The sequence below is a fragment of the Gymnogyps californianus genome, chromosome 3 (genome assembly GCF_018139145.2).
Source record: "Gymnogyps californianus isolate 813 chromosome 3, ASM1813914v2, whole genome shotgun sequence".
In the NCBI taxonomy this organism is placed as follows: domain Eukaryota; kingdom Metazoa; phylum Chordata; class Aves; order Accipitriformes; family Cathartidae; genus Gymnogyps; species Gymnogyps californianus.
This window is the reverse complement of record NC_059473.1, coordinates 31,855,617-31,875,861: the sequence shown is the minus strand read 5'-3', so window position 1 is coordinate 31,875,861 and position 20,245 is coordinate 31,855,617. Positions and strand designations below refer to the sequence as shown.

General features: G+C 49.2%; 1 protein-coding gene across 7 annotated transcripts in view; it reads right to left on the bottom strand.

The window, feature by feature from the left end:
- Nucleotides 1-7,358, bottom strand: part of LOC127015169 (uncharacterized) — a 59,470-nt gene extending 52,112 nt beyond the window's left edge. For 6 of the 7 annotated variants that reach the window (XR_007766290.1, XR_007766289.1, XR_007766291.1 and 3 more), the window contains exon 1: nt 6,857-7,358. Coding sequence is in view for 4 of the 7 variants with exons in the window: in XM_050894944.1 (XP_050750901.1) it covers nt 6,857-6,961 (105 nt within the window). In the remaining 3 variants the exon portion in view is untranslated. The remainder of the gene's footprint in view (nt 1-6,856) is intronic. The other variant, XM_050894945.1, reaches the window with a different exon arrangement.
- Nucleotides 7,359-20,245: the final 12,887 nt, after the last annotated feature.

Here is a 20,245-nt window from a genome sequence, read left to right as displayed (position 1 = left end):
ATGTGGCAGCTTTGGTGCAAATCTTCCAAGCAAGATTACTTTCTTACATCCAGGTCCACCGGGAAGTTTTCAAAAGTGTCCACAGTATTTCACTCTCCATGAAGCCATCAAGGCTGGACTAGAGGCAACCATGTGAGCTCTTTACATGATGTACTCACACAAGGGTACTTTGTTGTAGCATTCCCATTCTGCTAGGGCTGTCTCAAAGAGAGAACAGCAGAAGTTCACCTGGCCGAGTGCTTCATGTGCTGCAGTAATTACAGAGGAGGAAGAGAGACTACTCCCCATGTAAGATCCGCTCCTGCTGCCTCATCCAGCTCCCAAGATGCCCCAGCATCAAAATGCCTGTCCTACAACTGAACAATTCAGTATGGTGTATATACTGAGGTACACACGGAGGCCAGGTCAATGTCCAAACAGACCAGCCCACAGCAAGGAGGAGGTTATAATGGGTCTGAAAAGCAAGAAGAACATAGCAAAAGACGGGAGAAATGCCCAGAGGCACCCTGAGCTGTCCAGCCCCAAGGAGGGATGAAGCTGGTCCAGAAGAAACCTTTTGTGAACTGTGCTTCACCTGTGTGCTGTGTACCCACAGCCTGGGCAGGTCTGTGCCCAGATTGGCATGGAGACAGCTCTGCATAGGTCACACTGGGCCATATGTCCTTTACATCAACTTTTAGGTCTGGGTCACAGCAGAGTTCATACTGCACAGGGAATGCTTTCTGTGCAGATAAATGTCACAACTAATTGGCTTTTCTCTAAATCCTTGCCTGGGTGTCCATGCTGAGCAGCTGTGGGTGGTGCTGGTGCCTATTCAAAAACAGCTTAGCTGGCTGACTCTGCTGGTCAACGGTGGCGAGAGGACAAACAGGCTCTGCCCACGGCCACGTACAACAGTTACTGCAGCAGAAAACAACCCTGAGTGCATACATACCTGTGATGCTGGTTGCTAGGAAGAGTTGGGTCACCCGGCAACCCAAATCCCACTGAAGAGGAGAACAGGGGCTACAGATAAATGTGGGGGGGTAGGAGGGGTTGGCACTGCCTACACTGCAGGTGGGAGTGTATTTCCCACTGAAAAGGGAATACAGCCCTTGGTTCCCTTACTGCGGCATCTCAACAACAATTCTGTGACCCCAGGCATGCTCCAGGAACAGCCAGAGGAGCTGGCCAGACTGGCACGCCACAGCAGAGTGGTGCCCTGCCCACCCACCACTCCACAGAGATGTCTTAGTGGATGCAAGCTTTGTTTTTTACTTTAAAAAAAGGTGAACCCACTGTTTTGCAAAAGCCATAATTAAAATAAATTATGATCTGGGTCTGCTTTCTATTTTTCCTTCAAATATAAGCTATTCTTCTGCTCAGGAAAACTTTTAGCATCCCAAACAGTGCAACATAAATTCACGAGCCGTAAGACAGTGCATGACAGCAGGAAATGAAGTAGAACTGCACTGTCCAGCAAAGCAAAATGGATTAATCTGTTTTCACTGAAATGCAAAAGTTAAATGTAGTATTATATTTTCAGAATTCAATTTTTCATTCAAGTAAAAATCAAAAATTGGGAAATACTGGGAAAAGTAATGAGATTTCTTCATGACACTGGGGGGTGGATTTTATTATTTTTTTTAATCTAGCCCATATTTTCATATCAGCCATAAAGGCGGCCAGCTGAGAGGATGTCTCACTGAACTATCCCAATGTTAATGAACATCCCATTATGCTGTATTTGCAATATCTGCAATTTGTCTGAAGTCCCACTCTCTGGAATTAAGTCATTACAGGAGATTATCAGTGCCGGATGTCTGCACAGGAAAGATGACAACCCTTGAAGATTCAGACCTTAGAAGCCAAGCAGAAAGAATTGCAAACCTATTATTTTACAATGCCTCAGGCAGAAGTCTCAAAAACTTAAGGTTTCTGAGTGGCTGGGATTGCCTGTTCTATTCTTTGCCTTGGCTAAGTATCTATCACAGCATTTCTAACCCACTAACATAATTTTAGTCCGAATTATCACAAGCCTAACTTTAGGCGTATTCATAGATACTCCAATAGCCAAAATTGTATTTACACACTTACATTCATGCAAGTGCTTGAGCCCCTCCTGTGTGAGATTAATACAAACCAGAAGCATCTAATGTTACCAGGTGTTAATAGGAGAAAAAGCAAAGCTTCGATGTAAAACAGAGTCCTCCAGCCCTAGAGGAATGAACCTGTTTGGTGGGATGTGCTGAAAAACCCATGAAGGAGAGAAAACCTTCATACACCACAGGAGACAGACAAAGCTAAATTTTCCACTGTGTCAAGCTGTCTTCAGCTAGCCTGAAGACCAGTGGCTGGCTGAGCACGTGACAAGCAGTCAACCCAAAGAAAGGAGGAAATTAATCTGTTCTCATTCATACAAAGCATGAGCCGTTACACAGATCTTTGAAAGCACACCCACTGTGCATCAATAATAGCGATGCTACTTCACTCTTTTTTAGTCTGAGGAGAAAAAATTTAAATAACACACTCCTGGCTCTGCAGAATAACCAGCTACCACTGGGACAGTGACTCAGAAGTAACTGCCTGGAAGTCTGAGGTTCACTTTGCATGGCCAACTGAACCCTCTTCATATAGGAAGGATCGGGATGATTCCCAGTCACTCATCAGGGCCAGCCAGCCAGACCAGAGTCTCATAGCTGATGCCAGATGCAGATGCCAGCAGAAAGTAACTGACATGACTTGCTGGTCCCCAGCGCTGTGTATGCACACGTACATGCTGCAAGGGTACATGAAGAGAGCTGGCATGGTGGCTTTGTTAGCGCCTAGTCCACAGTTCCCTTGTAAGCAAGCATAAGGCTAAAATTACGTAGCACAGAAATACAGTTCTCTGTCACCAGAACACTCGCATGTGACTTCATTTCGTTGATGGACATTAAGGAAATGACAAACATGTCTTAACTACCTCTGCCCAGGACAAAAAGGAATATGACAAGTACATAAGTAATTTAACAACTTTGGTGAATTAGAACATCAATTGTATCTCCTCCAAAGTTGCTTGTGTCAACAGCAAAGTTAGAATGGAATTGCCACCCTTAAAGTGCTCAGTTTTCTTCAGCTCCGTGTTCCAGACAGTTAATTTTTTAACACACCACAATCCAACTGTTTCATTCTGATAACACCTAGGGCCACTAATTAAGGGCTTAGTTTGACTGAAAATGCACAGACTTGTTCCAACCAGATGCTCCCTGCCCCAAGAAGCTTGCTTGCAACCAAAGCTTAGAAAATAGACACCTACACTTTAGCCACTACAGAAATACATGAGGACACAAGAGTTGAAGAGGGATTTGGAAGAAATGCATTTGTGTGAGCAGCTCCTACCCCAAGTTGCAGGGATGAACAAGACATTTGTAGAACAAGCATTTGTAGAAAGCTTGCTGAGTCAGTTGGAGAATACTTTTAAGGGCTCAATATCAGTACTCCATCACATAAACCCACATGCAACCCCAAGATATGCATTTTAAAAGCTCCTTGAACAATCTGACTTGTAGTTCAGGAAGGGCTTCTCAGGGCTACCAGTCCAAAACTATGAAAGAAAATAATAAAAAACTGTACTAGACTAATACTGGACAACCAACAAAAAAATCAGGCCTTGAGTTACAGGCCTCTCTCACTTTCCCTATTTGAAGCATTTCACTACAGTATGGGACAACTCCCTGTTCTCACTCTTCTCTGCTGTCCCACAAAGTCTGCTCTGGAACAGACCCAGTTGCCAGCTGTTATCAAAGATGAGCCCTAACCTGTAAAGTCAGATCTGCTTTTGGCTCTCGATTTCTAACAGCCAGCCAAAAACTGGAGGTTTCTGAATCTGGCCTAATCTCTAGCAAATAACACCAGACCACTGAAGCAAGAGGTGGAACAACAGGCTGAGGCACAAGGCTCCAATTTAAAATACTTTCTTGGATTTAGCCGCACCAGCTGAAGGACTTTAAGCCAATGGGCTGGACTATGAACCACAACAGCTCACGAGTGGACACGCTGCCACTTAGCCGTCCCTGCTACAGGGGCATGAGCGTCCAGTGGGGAGACAGCAAGGTCAGCAGGACCAGCCTTCTAAGGCTAAGGGTTCAAATTTGAACCCTAACTATCATGCTTCACAGCCCAGCCCCCCTTACTAGAAGCTGCTGGCAGTGCATACTAACCCAACAGCAGGTGAAATGTCAGTCAGTCAATCCTTCCCTTCCCATTATGGTGACTTCTGGTGAAAGGGCAATAAAGGGACACTAACTTCCTCAAGCAACACCAGCATGAACCAGCAGACCTCTTGAGTCAAAGCCCTCTGAGCAGCCTTAGTTGTGAACTGCCTAAAGACCAACTTTAGTAGGGGAAAAAAGAAAAATCCATTACGTCAACACCCAAAGCTTGCATATTTCCTGGTTTCACTTACAGGAGGCAATGGCAGCCTCTCAGCTTCTCCAAGTGGGGGAAGACTAGGAAGACCTATCACAGCCACACTAAACCAATTTGGGACACATGGTACCAAAGTGAGAGCTTTACAGTGGGCAGAAATTTCATCCTGAAAAGATTCCCAAAGCTTGGATGCCAATCCAAGGTTGGTCAAATCTCCCAAGCTTACAAAAATGAGTTGATAATTTACCCAAGGACAGTTTCCCAGGACTTTGCCTAACGGTAGCACTGTTGCAAGCTTGAAACACCACAGCAGCTTGCTTTCCCTTGATTTTGGGAACTTCCAAAAGTCATAAAGTGCAAAAGCAAGTGGGTAATGAAGAAGAGCAGCTAAGCACACTGTTTTTAAAGCTCAGAAAGCTCTTGGTTTGAGTGGTGGATGCAGATCAGTTCTTATTCTGTCCAAATTAATTGCTCATTCTCCACTTACACTACTACAGACCTGATTTTATGCTCACACCTAACTTTTCACTAGGTTTCAATGACAGCAGACTGGACCTTTTAAATAATGCACGTACCGTACATGCCAGAATACATACAGACCTGCACAGACACAGACCAGTGTGAGGAAGCTGAGAAGGCAGAAGTCCGGTCCGTGCCTGGCAGCCCCACATCATCTGAGGGCAATAAAGGGAGATGGAACAGGACACTTGGCCTCGTCACAGGGTCCATGCACAGCACAGCCACGGGAAGCTCCCACACCACTCACCACTTATGACACCTATCTTGTGTCCACACCTGCAAGGAGATCTGGCCCAACACCTAAGACAGAGCACTGCATGCTCTGGTAAGCAATTAGTATGCTGGTACGAGGCTCAACCAAGACCAGGCAGCTGCACGTGGTCCCCAAAGGCCTACAAAACATATACAAACCCAGAGTTTGAAAGTCTGGCTTTCTGCCCACACACATGTATACCAGTCATTGTACCACTCCCCACAGCAGGCTGCAATGATACCTCTGATGGTCTATGCATTAGCCTTGCAAGAAACAGTGCAAGCTTAAGTCTCTTTTCTCTATTAAGCCTGCAAAAACGCAGACCACCTGTTTGCAGCATGAAACCTTGGCACTAATATGAACAAAATGGCTGCAGATACCCACTCCTGCGGGTTTTCCTGCGTGCCTCCAAGCATCCTGAAGGCTGTATATACCCCTGAGAGCTCCTTCCAAAGATTCTCACAGTTTCACAACCTGAGGCTCCAAGAGACAAACGACAAAGCTAAAGGAGGCGATCACAGCCACAAGGCCCTGAAACATAGTGTTCAAAAGAAAACCCCCGCTGCCTCTGCAGAGATATTCTGCACTGAATCAGTCCACTACAACCTAAAGCATTGCCCTTATTTTATTTCCAAAAATAAAATCTAATCCTGCGTCCCCCAAGAACCACAGAATGTGCAATCCCCGCAGGAAGAAGTACACGGACGCAGCAAACTTTGAGGAAACATCAGCACTGTTTGTAACAAAGTTGCCATCAGCCTGTCCACAGTGACTGCGCAGAAGTGCAGCCACACGGCAATCCGCCTGTGTGTAACACATACAAAAGACTCCACTAGAGTCTGGTATACGGATCCCCAGCCCCCAACTCGGGCAACGAGGGCTGCTACTTTTCCCAGATCCCTTCTTTGATTTGGGGCCAGGCACTACACTTCCCACAGTACTGATGCCAATCCAGAGTAACTTTGCTGATTTCAGGGGGTATCCCTTGGTTCACATCACTTTTGCCAAATCAGGATCTGGTAATTTTTTGTAACTCACTCATCACGACTCCATTTTTATCCCATTGCATATGGCTCAAAAATTCCTCCTTGCATTTGGCAGGAAGGGCTTAGATATTCCTTATCCTGAATCTGTGATCCTCATTTTTCTTTTGAACACTAAGAAAGGATGTAAGCAGAGTCTGGAAAGCCATGGATCAATGCAGTGAGCCAGACTGCAAACTTCAGCTCAGATTCCGGCCTTCAGGACCAGAAGGGAGAGAAATGCAAATAATGAGCTGAAAGGCATTTTAGGCAAATCATGTTTGTACAGTACCTAGCACAGTGGGGTTCTAGTGCAGCAAGGGCTGGGAGACTACAAACTGCACACATACAAAGGTAACGAGACAGACAGGCAAATGCCTATGTAGTTAAATGTGAACCCCGTTAAAAGTAAATACTTCTAAAGAACAGACAGATACACCTGCCTTTATCCACCTTTCTGTATTACCTATTGAATTGTGCAGGGTAACTCTGAGAGCAAAGGAACAGGATTTAGTAACAGGAATACAGCCTAGGCCAGTTCCTACTGAGCACACTGGCTGAGAGGAAACTGGCCCAGCATAATAAACACTGCAAGTTACTAGCTTCTCAAGGCCCCGTTAGTAGTTACCTGAAGGGTGCAAAAAACAACCGAGACAAAACTGGCTGTTCTTACCTTTAGCTGGAAAGGTTGAATTTCGTTCAAACTCTGGTTCCTGAGCTTTTTGGTGAGGATCTTCAGCATGGTACAAATCCGAGGAGCCAAGAAAGGGTTAAGCATACACACACGCACGCATCTACATCTGCCGAGCTGCTGCCACGCTCGGAGGAGCTCCGCAGAGCTTGCATCCAGCACCCCCAGGTACAGGGCGGCGTGCGGGGGGGGAACGGCTCCGGACAGCCCGCTTCCAGCTGTGCCCCTCTCTCCTCCGCCAAAGCACTCTGTCCTACAGCCCTCCGCGGGGGGAGGGAGAGAGAATCCCTTTCCAAAGCCCAAAGAAAAAAATTAATACCAAACTTCCTTTGCTTTCCACCCCCTCCCCGGTTACGCTTCAGAAAGGAGGGAGGTACCAGCTGGCAGCGTGCTGCAAGGGACAAGAGACATTCGGCGCAGAGTGTTTACTGAGGGACGGCAGAGCTCCCTAGCCGAGGCCCCGGGCTCCGCTCATGGCAGCGCTCCCGCCTAGCCCCCGTCAGCCCCCACGCCGGCGGCCCCAGGCGGGCATCGCGCCCCGCTGCCGTCGGGCGCCGCCGCCCCGTGCTCCCGCACCGCCGCGGCCGCCCCGCGCCCCTGCCCGCGACGGGAAACTTGTAACAAACGGCGCGGCAGCCGCGGCTCCCATTGGCCGGACGGGGCGGGACGGGGCGGGACGGGGCGGGGCCTCCGCTTAAAGGGGCCCCGCCGGCGTGACCGCTGGTGCCTGCTCCTCCGGCCCGGAGGGTGCCCGAGGGGCTGGAGCGGGCTCGCCGCGGTGTCACCGGAGGCCCTTCCCAGGCGGCGTTCCCTCGGTCCCCGACCTGGGCGGGCTCTGCTCAGGATGTACCAGACCGGTAACTGCTTGTGCCGTACGGCATCCCGGCTCACACCAGGAGGGTAACGGGGTGCCGTGACCTATCTGTCCTGTCCCCTGGTTCAGAGCACAGATCCCCGGGGAGGGCTCGCGTACCGCACCTCGAGTCCCTTGAGCCACCCGGGGAGCTTGCAAAGGGCCTGCAGCAGCAGGGAAACTCGCCACCGCCTTTTCTCACAGCAAATGCAAGCGCGGGGCCAGGATGGCACCGGCTCCCGCTGCACCCGCTGCCCTCAGGCACAAGCAAGGTGCTCCGTTTCCGTGGCCCGTCCTCCAGCACCTCCCTGGCAAAGCAGTCAGGAAAGTTACCAGGGACCGGCTGACCGGCTCCCCGCCACTCTGAACCCGCAGGAAGCCACCGACACGTTTGGCAGCAGCAACAACAAAGGGCTTTCAGCCACTGCCAACTCCATGCCAGCGATAAACTCCCCGTGTCTAGGCAAAAGGTCCCTTTTGCCCATTACCAGTCCCTTGGGGCCAGCAGAGCCTTTTGTCCCAACCTTCCTCCTGGGACAAGTTTGGAAGCGTTGAGGAGGTCTCCGCTTGTGTACAAATTCCAGAGGAGCACAGGCTGGTTAAAGTATCGGTTCCCCGTTCTCAGCCAGCACGCCTGTAACGAGATAAGGAAAGAGCACTCGTAAAATGCTGACTGCAGAAAAGAAAGAGAACATCTTCGCTGCAGGGGTAAGGGCCTCAGTTCAGCACCAGTTAGCAAAGTATTTTTTCTTGAAGGAGTACAACAGGTACAGAGTCTGAGCCAGAAAACGATATTTCTACTTCTTAGATGGTGCCTTCTTAGAAGATGCCTGCTGTAGGAAACTACCTCATCTATTAAACCATACTTGCTCTGTGAGTTCTGCATGCATACTGTGGACTTATTTTCACCTGTTTTTCCCCCAGTTCACACCAAATTGAAATCGCCATCCAATCTTATGACTCTAAGCCACCATACGTTGTTATAGGTACTTCTGGTTTCCTTGTTGCATGAATACAGAAAAACAGGGAATAGTGCACATTAGCAGATCGCTAGCCTAGCAGCCTGCCTCCAACAGGAGAGAGTAAAATGCCAGACGAAAGCAGAAATCCTCCATACGGATGTGCAATAATATATCTAATGTTAGGTAAGAATTACTCCTGGTCTCTAACCGATAACCAAGCTATATCCCAAAGCCCAACAAGCAAGAATCTCTTATCATTTTCTTACCCTAGTGAACGTCACTTAAGAAGATTCATTTCTTTTTCATATAAAGCCAAATTCCCCAGGCTTTTATTCATTCCTTATTCCAGCACTGGAGCCGCTGGCTTTCCTCGTAATGGTCTGTAAGATACGACCCATAAACCACAGTCAGCTTAAACTACTGGGTATGACTGCTTTCCCGTATTTGAGCTCTCTGGGTTCAAGCACTGGGACAGGCACATGCCAGGGCCCAGTTGTTTGTCTCAGAACAGATGAAGCTGAAAAAGCTCCCCGAAACAGAGAAGAGCAGAACCTGCCATCCCACTTGCAACACCTAACGGCCTCTACCTGAACTCACACCACCCCACTAAGGCACAGAACAGCAGCAGTGACCACAGGCCGGTGGGTTCGTGCTAGGCTGCCTGGCCTGTTCTGGGGCCAGTGCTGCTCACAACAAGCGGCAAAAGCAAGTGCCGACGAGGCTTTGTCACGGCACTTGTGATGTGAGAGAAACTGATACTATAATTCCTTGTATTGACTCTGCTTCTGCAACCTTTGCGTACATGTTTCAGCAGATACCTGCAGAGCAGCTGTTTCTTTCTTGCTTTGTATTTCATATAATCAGAATAGCCAGGAACACCAACTTTGGGTACACCCAGGTCTCTCTGGGGTCAAGTTATACACACCTGCTCCCAGTGTTTTCTCAGACTGTGTAGCCATGAGCATCTCTGTGTTCCAGCAGACTCAGGACAAACTCACACTCTCAAGTTCCTCCCCAGCTAACCTTGCACCTCGCACTGGTAAATTACTATGGCCTCTCTCTCGCGCCACAGATGCAATGCCAGGAGCAACTGATTGACAGATCACAAGCTCTCCACTGGTCCACAGCATCCAGCATTTCCTCTGAATGAGGCACAGTGACACACTGCTGCAACGAGCAACAGGCAATTTAGCAGAGCCCCAGAGGAAAAGAAGCCCTTGCAGAAAGCAGAGCTGCAACCTACTGCTGCAACTCTTGTCTTATCTGATCCCTGCCCCAAGGATGAGGCTTGCATGCTAGATGGGTTCCCAGTAGATGACAAGTCACGCTGCTGCATCGTATACTGGAAAGAAAGCTTCCTGAGAGGTCTGGAGGTGTTGGTCCTCCACACACATAGAGGCTGCAGAACGCTACCGAGCAACTTCTATCCAAGGATAGCAAAATATTTTCCAGGGGTAAGTAATAGTATTATTCCCAAAGCAGAAAACTAAGACAGAGGAAGGTTACTTGACTTTCTGAAGGTCACTGAGGAAAGCTGTGGAAGATCCAAGAATAGAAGTGGTATCTCCTGGCCCCTAGCCGTATGCTCCCAGACTGTAATCTAGCCTGTTACTAGATCACACTGCTGGAACTATGCAAAATTCAGTGGTTTCACTTCCCAAGCACCTCATGTGATCACTTTGCTTTGGTTTTGGTTCCTGTGGGTTTCTCACCCCTGGAGTTTTAATCTGCCTACTGGGTTCAAACCAAATCCAAATCTCAAACCTAGTCCAAGTTTCCTCTGGTCACATGATAAAAACATGAAAAATGCATCACATAACATTTAGGGTAAGCCCACATGCCTGCTCCAGCATTGCTTGAAGATTTCTTTAAATTCCTCATGGCCAGACCAGGAGCAGAAGGGAGGCAAGTGGCAAGTTTCCCCTGCAAGAACTCATGGCATTGTGGTGACAGGGAGAGGGCAGGGGGCTGTGAGCTGAGCCAGAATCCAGGTTCACTTCCACAATACCCACATGCTCCTGCCTGCTGCTGTCATGGGGAAGACATCCCTGGAGAACTGCCGTAGCTCCTGGTGTGCCACATCTTATTTTCCCTCAGAGACATTCCTCTGTGGGAATCCTGGCCAAACAGTACAATAGGGGAGACAGGCAGGAGGGGTGAAGACAATGCAGCAAGGATTAGTTTAATGCACAGATTCCCTCTGAGCTGTGTTTCCCATTGTGCTCAGAGGACAACTTAATACCTTCTGCAGTTTATCCTGCCCAGGGTGTACCACTGACACTGCGAGACACAAGGACAGGAATGTGTGTGGGTGCAGAAGGCCCCATTAGGCAGGCCTGGCCAAGCCTTCTCATAAGGAAAGAGATGCTGTTTCCACCCTTTGAAGTCACCTGGGGATTTGCTCGGTGCACCTTGCGCACTGAACTGCTCTTCAGCCTCCCTTTCCCACACGCTGAGCCATAGCAGGATCATGCTGCATCTGTACGGATGCTGATGTGAACATCCCGATGTTGAAGGCAAAAAAAATCCCCCAACAGCCAGGGAAGAGGTTCAAGTGCCATCTATTGGGGATCTCCCCTCATTACACCAAGGGAGACAGAAGGATGAGCTGGAAAAACCCCATCCATCCCCTCTTGCTTATGACCCTAACTGGATGATGTCTGAGACAGACACTGGAGCTACAGCCAGTGCCAGGCACGGAAGGAGCATCCGTCTGCCAAGAGCAATGCTAAAAGAGAATAGCAAGGCAGAAGCAGGATGAAAGCTGAGCCTAGAGCTTGCTTGGAGGGAGATGTGGGCCCAAAGCCAGGCACATCTCGAACGGTGCCACAGAGCAGGGCCATCCACCAATGTATGCAGATAAAAGCAGGGGAGAAGGACAGTCCACAAAAATAATGAGAATTGCTCCCAGAACAGTATGACTGACAAAACAGGCAAAGGGCACCGAGCTCTGTGCCTGAGCCAGCCACCAATCACTTACGGCAGGTACCACAGGGCATTTCTCCTCCCAGTGTGTGAATTGCTGTAGGCTCCTCCAGAAGGGATCGTCTGTGACTGCCTCTGTGCCATGTCTGCCCTAACACAGGCCAACCTAAGCCGAGTCCCCACCATACGAACCATAAACACCCCATGACCCAGCTGCAGGGGTGAAGATGCAGTGCACACAAGTGCTCTCTGAGCTCTGGCTGTGTGGTCGTTGTACCAGGAGTGTGGGGCAGGAAGTTGGGAAACATCCCACATGAGGTCACAAAGGAGCCCTTCACTAAGGCTATAGGCACCCAGAGGTGAGAACTGGCCACCGTTACCTTAACGGCTACCAACTGTCGCAGAACTGAGTCAGCTGCTGTCATGCAAACACTTTGGACATTCAGGGAGTATCAGGAAGGGCTGGTCAGAGATGGCTGAGACTGGCAGCTATCTGTTCTCTTTTAGATACATCTCTCCTGGGCACATCTGAGCAATGAACTATCTAGGATACATGTTTTTGCAGATGCAGTTTTTGACTGCCACGAAAAAAGGAAAAGAAGCAGAAAAGAAATTGAAGAGAAAGGTGTTCAGAAATTACTGATCCCTGCTATTTGATAGAGAAACAATGACCATGCCAGCATAGGCCACGTGACAGCAGTAAGGAAAAGAGATGATCCTCTTAACAGCACTGCTGGGCAGCTCCATCTCTGTTATAACTCCCTTGCTGCCCATTCTCTCCCTGCAAATTACAAGGGCCAATTGGAACGTCAGCGTGTGGCTAATACACCAAGAACCAGGGAGAGCAGGATTACCACAGCCGTTTACACCGTGCTTCTCCAGCTGGTACTGCAGACATTTGTTCCTCTGCAAACAGGCCTGGAAGGGGCCCCATGACACCCACTTGGTAATGGGCTGCTTGGACAGCACTCACAGGGCCAGCAGTTTAGCTTGGCCAGCCGGAAGCTCCAGGGTAGCAGGGCAGCCTGGCTCCTCAGAAACACAAGCAAAGAGAAGTGATGATTTCTGCTTTAGATAGCTTCTTCCCTCTAACCCCTGGAGACGAGCAATCATCTCATCTGGCTAAAGGATCTCTGACCTTCTTTCCTTCAAATACAGTCACGGCAACTCACTCACGTCTCTTCCTTTTCAAACGCCTTCATGATAACAGTCCTCAGCTGGGATCACACAGTGGTTCTGAGCCCTGCCATAGAGCTACCCAGGAGCAGTCAGTCCAAAGATGAAAGAAACATCCAGTCTATACATCCCACTCCCACAGAGAGGGCCAACCAACTCATCAGCTGCCTCAGACTTGAGGTCTTTAGGTCAAAGACAAGAAACCTCAAACTACAATGCTTAGAAGGGCAGCATCAGAGAGAAACAGCCTAGGTTCCTGCAAAAGTGGGAAACTTCTTAAGCAAAAGTGCTAGGAAATGAGCGCACACAGTCTCTGCAGAGAAAGAGAGAAAATATTATTGTGGTTGCTAGTTTGATGGGGGGAAATTCCTTTCTGGAACTTCCTGGCTGCCCAGACAGCCTCTGGGCTTATCCCAAGTGTATAAATAAAATACAGCTTTCAACATCAAAGAGGTTTCCCAGTTCCTCTAGTTGGGCACCCCGTCTAGATCTGTATTTGTGAGCAGTTTCAGTGCTTCTAAGGAAAGCGAAAAAAGAGCCATGTTAGTATCACTGGGGAAAGAAATTCCAGGAAGAATTTCCAGGAGGTGCAAGTTTGAACTTGCTGCTTTGCAGCTCATCCCTACCATGGGCACAGTGCATGGATGAGGAGAGCAACAGCCAGGCCGCACCCATGTTGTACCCTGGCTGGTCCAGCCTGGCAGACTCCTGGCCACAGTGCCTCACTGCGAGCCTGGCCAGACCTCTCAAATTGCCATCAGGTGGTCAGAAAACACCAGCCAGGCACTGGTGATGTTTCACAGAACTGCTAGGACTCCCATCAGCCTACCTGCGCCCCATCTTCAGCTGCTTCCAGGCTCCAGTTCATCAGTGGGGAGGGAAGACAGTTCTGGGTCCGCTGAACTCAGCACGTAAACTTGTGCTACTGAGCTGCTCTTAGTATGGCAGGGAAGACTGGGGAGAGGAGCACAAGTACTGCCTGAGGCCTCTGCAGGAGTGACAGCACAGCAGAATCCTCAGAGAAAGGCCTGGAGGTAAAATATACAGCCCTTAAAATAACTGTAGAACTGAAAATGACTGAGGATTTGTGGCCGCAAACCAGCCAGAAGCCAACCAAAAGGGTCCAAGCATCCAGTAAAACCGCACTTTGAGGAACAGAACAAGACAACCTGTCTTCACAAGTCTCTGCCTCAAAAGCTCAGATTGCTAGACTGGCCAAGGAAGGAGCGACCTTCGAAGATTTTGTAATGAGAATAAATCACAAGCATGTCATTTACTCCTTGCTTTCTGAACTCTGTGAAGGCACATTGCATACGTACATCCCTCCCGGCTCTCCTAGAGGCCAAGGCCAAATGCTGAAACCTTTATCAGTTTCTCACAACTAAGGACAGTTATTTGCAAGCTATCCACCAGAAATCCCAGTTGGAACAGCTCTCTAGGCAGCATGGCTGTGTAAACAAGGATGAAAATGGCCTTGGGAGGGCGGAAATGAGTTTGGCATCAGAAACCATGAGCTCTGCATGCAGGCACGCTAGCACTAAAAATGGTCAAAAAAGGAGGTAAGAGAAGATGGGCTAAGACAAAGGGCAGATAAAGGGTGGGGATGAGATATTTTAATGGAAATCTTATCATACATCACTCCCTTATGTCTCTTTGTTTCCAGGATAAAACCTTTCAGCTAAGAGGTGCTGTCAGAACAGAAGCAGGATCTGGCAGATCCATGGAGACATGACAGCCATGGCCTGCTCCTGTCCTACAAACCTCCCCTATGGGTGGGCTGGCTAAAAGAAAGCTTGTGAAAAGCCCTATATTGTATCTGACACTTTCTGTTGCCTGTATTATATACCAGCCGTCCCCAGAGGGCACAAGAGACCACCACTTTGCCTCGGTACCGGCTCACCCTTTCCGACCGAGCACTGTCACGAGAAGGGAGAGTGGTCTGGAGGGTCCTTGGTTTTTCCCAGCTCTGCCTCTGTGTTCTTCCACACGGGCTGAGGGCAGAACCGAGATTACCACATAGCAGCAACGAGCTGCTTTATGTTGACCAGCACACACGCAAGCAGGAAGTTGCACTTCATTAGCCAAAGGTCTGGGTGTCTCACGCACAGCCAGCCAGGTTGCTGATCCCAGGCTCTGCACGCTCCCTTGTCAGTGCTTAAGCCCAAGGACAGTGCAAAAGGCCGGAGTGAAAGGGTCAGGCCTGCCTCCGAATCCCACCCTAGGATGACCTCTCCTTGTCTGAGTGCATGAGAGGCGGACACTAGAGCCTGACACAAGTTACACCACCAGTCTCCTAGCCCTCAGAGAACAAAAGTATGGCCCACACAACCTGACTGCATTCAGAGGAGGCAATGCAGAAACAAATTCTCTCAGTCTTAGTTTCCACACCACAGCCAGCATTCCTAGAGGTATCAATAAGTAATTTTCTGGAGCCTGTTTTTGAAAAACCTCTCCTCTTTCTCAGCCAGGTCTACTCAGCTGTATTCTGGCTCCCCTCTAGATGGGTAATGGGCCCAGATACATAGCATTAAAGCCCCCAAATTAACCTGCTCACACATCACAAAGAAGCGCAGGTGCATGCGATTCCATCTCTGGGAGACTTGTGTAGCTGTGTAGCAAATTGCAAGAAAAATAGGACAGATGGATTCAGTCTAAAGGATCAGATGTTAATCTCATCACTCCCCAGCCTTCCCCTTTTCTCCCTTGTAAACCCAAAGGACGATTTCTGAAGATCCAGCCAAATTTGCTATATATATGGCAGACACTCATCATACCAGCACATAAATGGGCTTTCAATATACTTCTGCCCAATTCCTTGCTGCTATCATCACCATACTGTATCATCATCACAGTATATCAGAGCTGTCCCAACACCTATTTGCACATCAAGCGGGCTGTGGTTGGGATGGTTCGATACTCAAGTCACGTATTGCACAGTAGAGTCCCACCAGACTGCCCCATAGGCAGTCCCACCAGATCGACCAGACTTGCACAGATAAGAAGAGACACTGATTATGTCAGTGTTCATCTCAGCCCTGGCCTACATATTCTGATGCTGATGTGGTGACTGCATTGACAGAAATGAAGCTCAAGTTATGGTAAAAGTCAGGCTAAGAGGCTACCAGCCAGAAAGAGTTAGGAGAAAGAGCTATGATTAGACCAGACAGATGGGTCAGGAAAAGTATGCAACTTGGAGCACTATAATTAGCATCCTGACCAAAGAAGTTTTGTTCCTTCATATCAATGCAGGTTTGCTGCTGTCAGACACCTTTCTGTGCCATTCTTCAGAGGACACAGAAAAGCTAAAAGCTCAAGTACATTCATGTAGTGGAAACTCGATAGCACCATTCCCAACAGATGTTATACCACAAGGAGCAGTATAACTGAACACACTTGCAGGGGTGTTGCCTTGCAAAATCTAGTCAGTCCCTCCATAATTTCATATAGCAAAATTAGTGTAATCTTAAAATCTCTAGGTTTTACCTGAAGGCAAAGGAAGCTATTTTCTACAAAGCCTGATGAAAATTAGCCAGGCTTTGAAAAACTACCGTTTTGTATGTTTTCATTTTTTCCCTCTTATGTTTTATGTGACTTTCTTCCTAAAAATATAAAAAATGTTAATTAAACAGAGTTCACTGTTGTTATATGCCCCTGTCATGAAGGCAGCGATAAGAAAACTGTGTAATTACAACTCACTTGACCTTCCACTGGGTGTCTGCTATTTAGGGAAAACACTAAAGGGTCATTAACACCAGAAGGCAAGGCTTTTTAGCTAAGGTGATAGAAGATTTAAAGGATCAAGGCCCATGTCCACAAAAAACACAAGGTCCCATAAAATGGATCTTGGGAGAAATCAAGTATCTAAGTCCAGGCATGCAACCCTTAAAACCCTGCCTAATCCCTTGGGCTCCTAGACTGTGTCTATACCAGTAAATTAAACGTGCCCAGGACTGTTCTCTGGCACTGAGGGCCCTGGCACAGGATGGCTTGCACCCATAACATTAAACTCTTTTATCCTTCAAGCAAGGCATTTGGATCCAAGTGGTTGTTGGGAACGGCCCCTGGCCCACACTAACTCCCTCAGTCATGCCTGGGAATTGTTTGGAAGAGTGTTAACTGGCACAGGCCAAAACCATGGCAAGAATAAATTAACAGGAATCAGCTATTAATTTCATAGGCAATGGAGTCGTAGTGCCCCAAACATTTGCTGATACAGATGTAAGCCTAAAGTCCCATCATGTGCACATACGTTATCTATATATACTTATACACTATCTATATATATACATTTATGTAGAATATTATGCACTTATATGGTATACTTACACGTATCAAGTTTGGTCTGCATAGGAAGGATTTCTTGGCAAAAGTGTGGCGGATAGGCGTTTATGTTGCTGGTTGACTAGCCATCAGCAGTCCTTACTTTCAAGCGTCTTCATTCCTCCCTTCCAGGTTAACCTTGAATTTCTACCTTGTCAGACACTGCAATTTTATTCTGAATAACTGGAAACATTTGGGGGTAATTTTCACATTCATTTTCACAACTGGAGTGTGTATTCATCCATGCTTAGAGGTGTTTGTCTAGAGATTGCCTTTGCTTTTGAGATTTGCTGTGAATCTCTAACACTGTCTCGTGTCTATGCTGTACGTGATCTGACAGATCCCAGGAACAGTGTAAAGCCCAGGACTCTCCTGTGGCTGAGCACCTTGTGTCCACCTTGCCGGAAGGGAGCCTGAACCACCAGCTCCTCATGGTAAACACCACCGCAGCTCTTCAGAGCTGGAAGCCATTGCTCTGTCCTGTCTACCTGACGTCAGTCACACAATGTCATTTTGCAGGGGCAAACAGGACACACAGGGATGATGGGACTGGCACAGCAATTGTGGGCCCATTCCTGTAGCACATATAGGACCTTGAGTGTGTCCCAAATTACAAAGTACACTGTGATTTCCCCTGGTAGTAATAGCTGGTTTTCCCTAAAACTACTCCAGACAAGTCATGTGGAGGCATAGGGTATTTATTTACAGGCTTAGCCTTCAGACCACTCCTGTTTATCCATGGATAGGATAGCATCCTCTGTCCATCCAGTCATCTTGCTTCAGCGGTGGAACATGAGCAGTAGCTGGTCTTGACTTTTAAAGGAAAGAGCCTGAGCTACAAAGTCAAAATCCCACGCTGTAAAAAAAGAAACCTTTCATTCATATAAAATTGTCCATATAAATTGTGTCATGTACTTGTCCATATAAAGCAATATACTGTGCACATCTTAGGTGCAGGGGACAGCCTCTAAACAGTCCGGACAGTATCTGGATTTAGGTTATGTTTCACTGTACCAGAGGCGTCTGAATCAGCATTAGCTAAAACTCGCTGCCTTAAGACCTGCCTCCACGTGGCGTGCAATGCTGGGACACTCACAGAAGCCTGTCGCTCTATGCAGCAGGTCTTCCATGCTAGCAGGGCCATCTGAGCTCAGAAAGCCTGCTCAGTAGGACCCTGAAGCTGACTTGCCTGGCCCACGAGCGATGCTGACACCTTTAAATCAGCAGGGGATATATAATGGCCACCAAGAAGGCTGGGGAATAGCACCCTGCCAGCTGCAGTTAGTGCCTGATGGGTGCTAAGGGGCCCGCAAAACAAAAGCCCAAGGCTTGTCTCCAAGCTGCCCATAGCTCATGTGTGAGAGGGAGAGTATGTCTTCACAGCTGAAGACCCGAGCCAAAAGCCAGAGCAATATACTCTGTGATTGATGCTGCTGAGTCAAAAGGAAATGACCCACTCCTAGATAGCACTGCAGGAACTGCTGCAGGGATAGAGTCATACACATGCACGATCAGGCACGGCACGCTGTAACTGAAAGCATCTGCAAACCCGCTCCGCAGCAGGGGCTCAGCCAAGCCGTGCCCCGCGAGGGCAGCAAGGAGGGTCCAGAGGGCCAAGGGGTCAGGAAGGAGGGCTCAGCCTGCCCTGACAGCAGCTCTCTGCCGACAGCCGGCGAGGGAAGCCTTGCTCATCCCTTAACCCAGGCAGGGAGATCCCCACCCGGGGCCTCTGGCCCGCTCTCCCCCGTCCCTGCAGGCCGAGGGCCGCCACCCTGACCGCCCCGGCGGGCCCTTCCCCTCAGCGGGGCTCCTCGGCCGGGCTCCCGAGGCGGCGTCGGCCCGCGCCCGGCAGGGGGCAGCAGCGGCGCGCGCACCAACGGCCGGCCGGGCCCGCGCAACGGCCCTAACGGCCGGCGGGGCGCGGCTTCCCGCCCCGGCCTCTGCCCGCCCCGGGGCCCGCCGCCTCCCGCCGGGCACCCGGCACCCCCTCGGGGAGCAGCCGTCTCTCTCGGCGGCGGGGCGACGCGGCGTAAGCCTGGCGCGGCTCGGCGGGGCGAGGAGCGGAGCTGTGCCCTGAGGTGGCCCGGGGCGGCGGCAGCTGCCCAGAGTCACCCGCGTGTCCGCAGGGAGCTCTGGAGCCCCCCAGCCCTCACCCCCTGCCCAGCACCGTCACCTCCAAACAGGGCCACCTGAAGGAACCCTGTGCTCGACTACAACAGCACTGGTGCCCGTTCGAAAGCTTGCAGCGACCAAAACCATCTCAGTCCCCTTCTCCCTTGGTGAGGAAGGAATATCTCCAGGTTTCCTGTCACTACGGTAGGGCGGTGGCATTGAGCCTAAGGGGAGCGTGGCCTCCGCCGCCTCTTCGCTTCACCCCAAGGCCTCAGCCAAACACACCGATCCAGGGTTCGGGTTTACGGTTGCCTTCACACACCCTTGTCTGAGCTTTCCTCACTTCGGTGCAATCCCTTCTTGTAACAGTTGGGACATTGAGGCCAGTTGCAAGACTGCGTGTACAAGTCCCTGCCAAGATTTTCCCATTGTCACGGCTCGCCCAAGTTCCTTCCCCTTCCTCCACCCACCAAATCCTGCTGGGTTACTGGAAACACTGCAGTCCTAACGTACCAGTGTCTTCAGGCTACCTACGGCAGAAAGGGATTTTTCCAGGAAAGGCACTTAAGACAATCACAGTTATTCCCGACCTCTTTGCCACTTGCAACTGCTTCTTCTCCCTTACTGAAAAGGGGTGATAACCTATTTTGACAGCATAAGCTACTAGGGAGGGGAGAAAGAAAGAAAGAAAGAAAGAAAGAAAGAAAAAAAGTTAGATGAATCTGTGTTCTCCAAGCTGCAGGACACAGCCAAGCTGGCCAACCTGGTCCATATAAAACCCACTCCAGTAGCTAACTCCGTCACTTCGTGCTGACCAGCCAGCGGGTGTGCAGATTGCCTAGAGAGTGTCTCCACCTTAGGAAATTGGGGGGGACGACACACACCAACCCCCCCAAAAAAAACCCCAAACCCTAGGGAAACAATGTTGTCTAAGACTCAGAACAAGGCCATAAGAATCAAAATTTCTGTATTACAGGGTGAGCTTTCATTTTCCAAATCGTTGGTCACATTTCTTAATCTCTC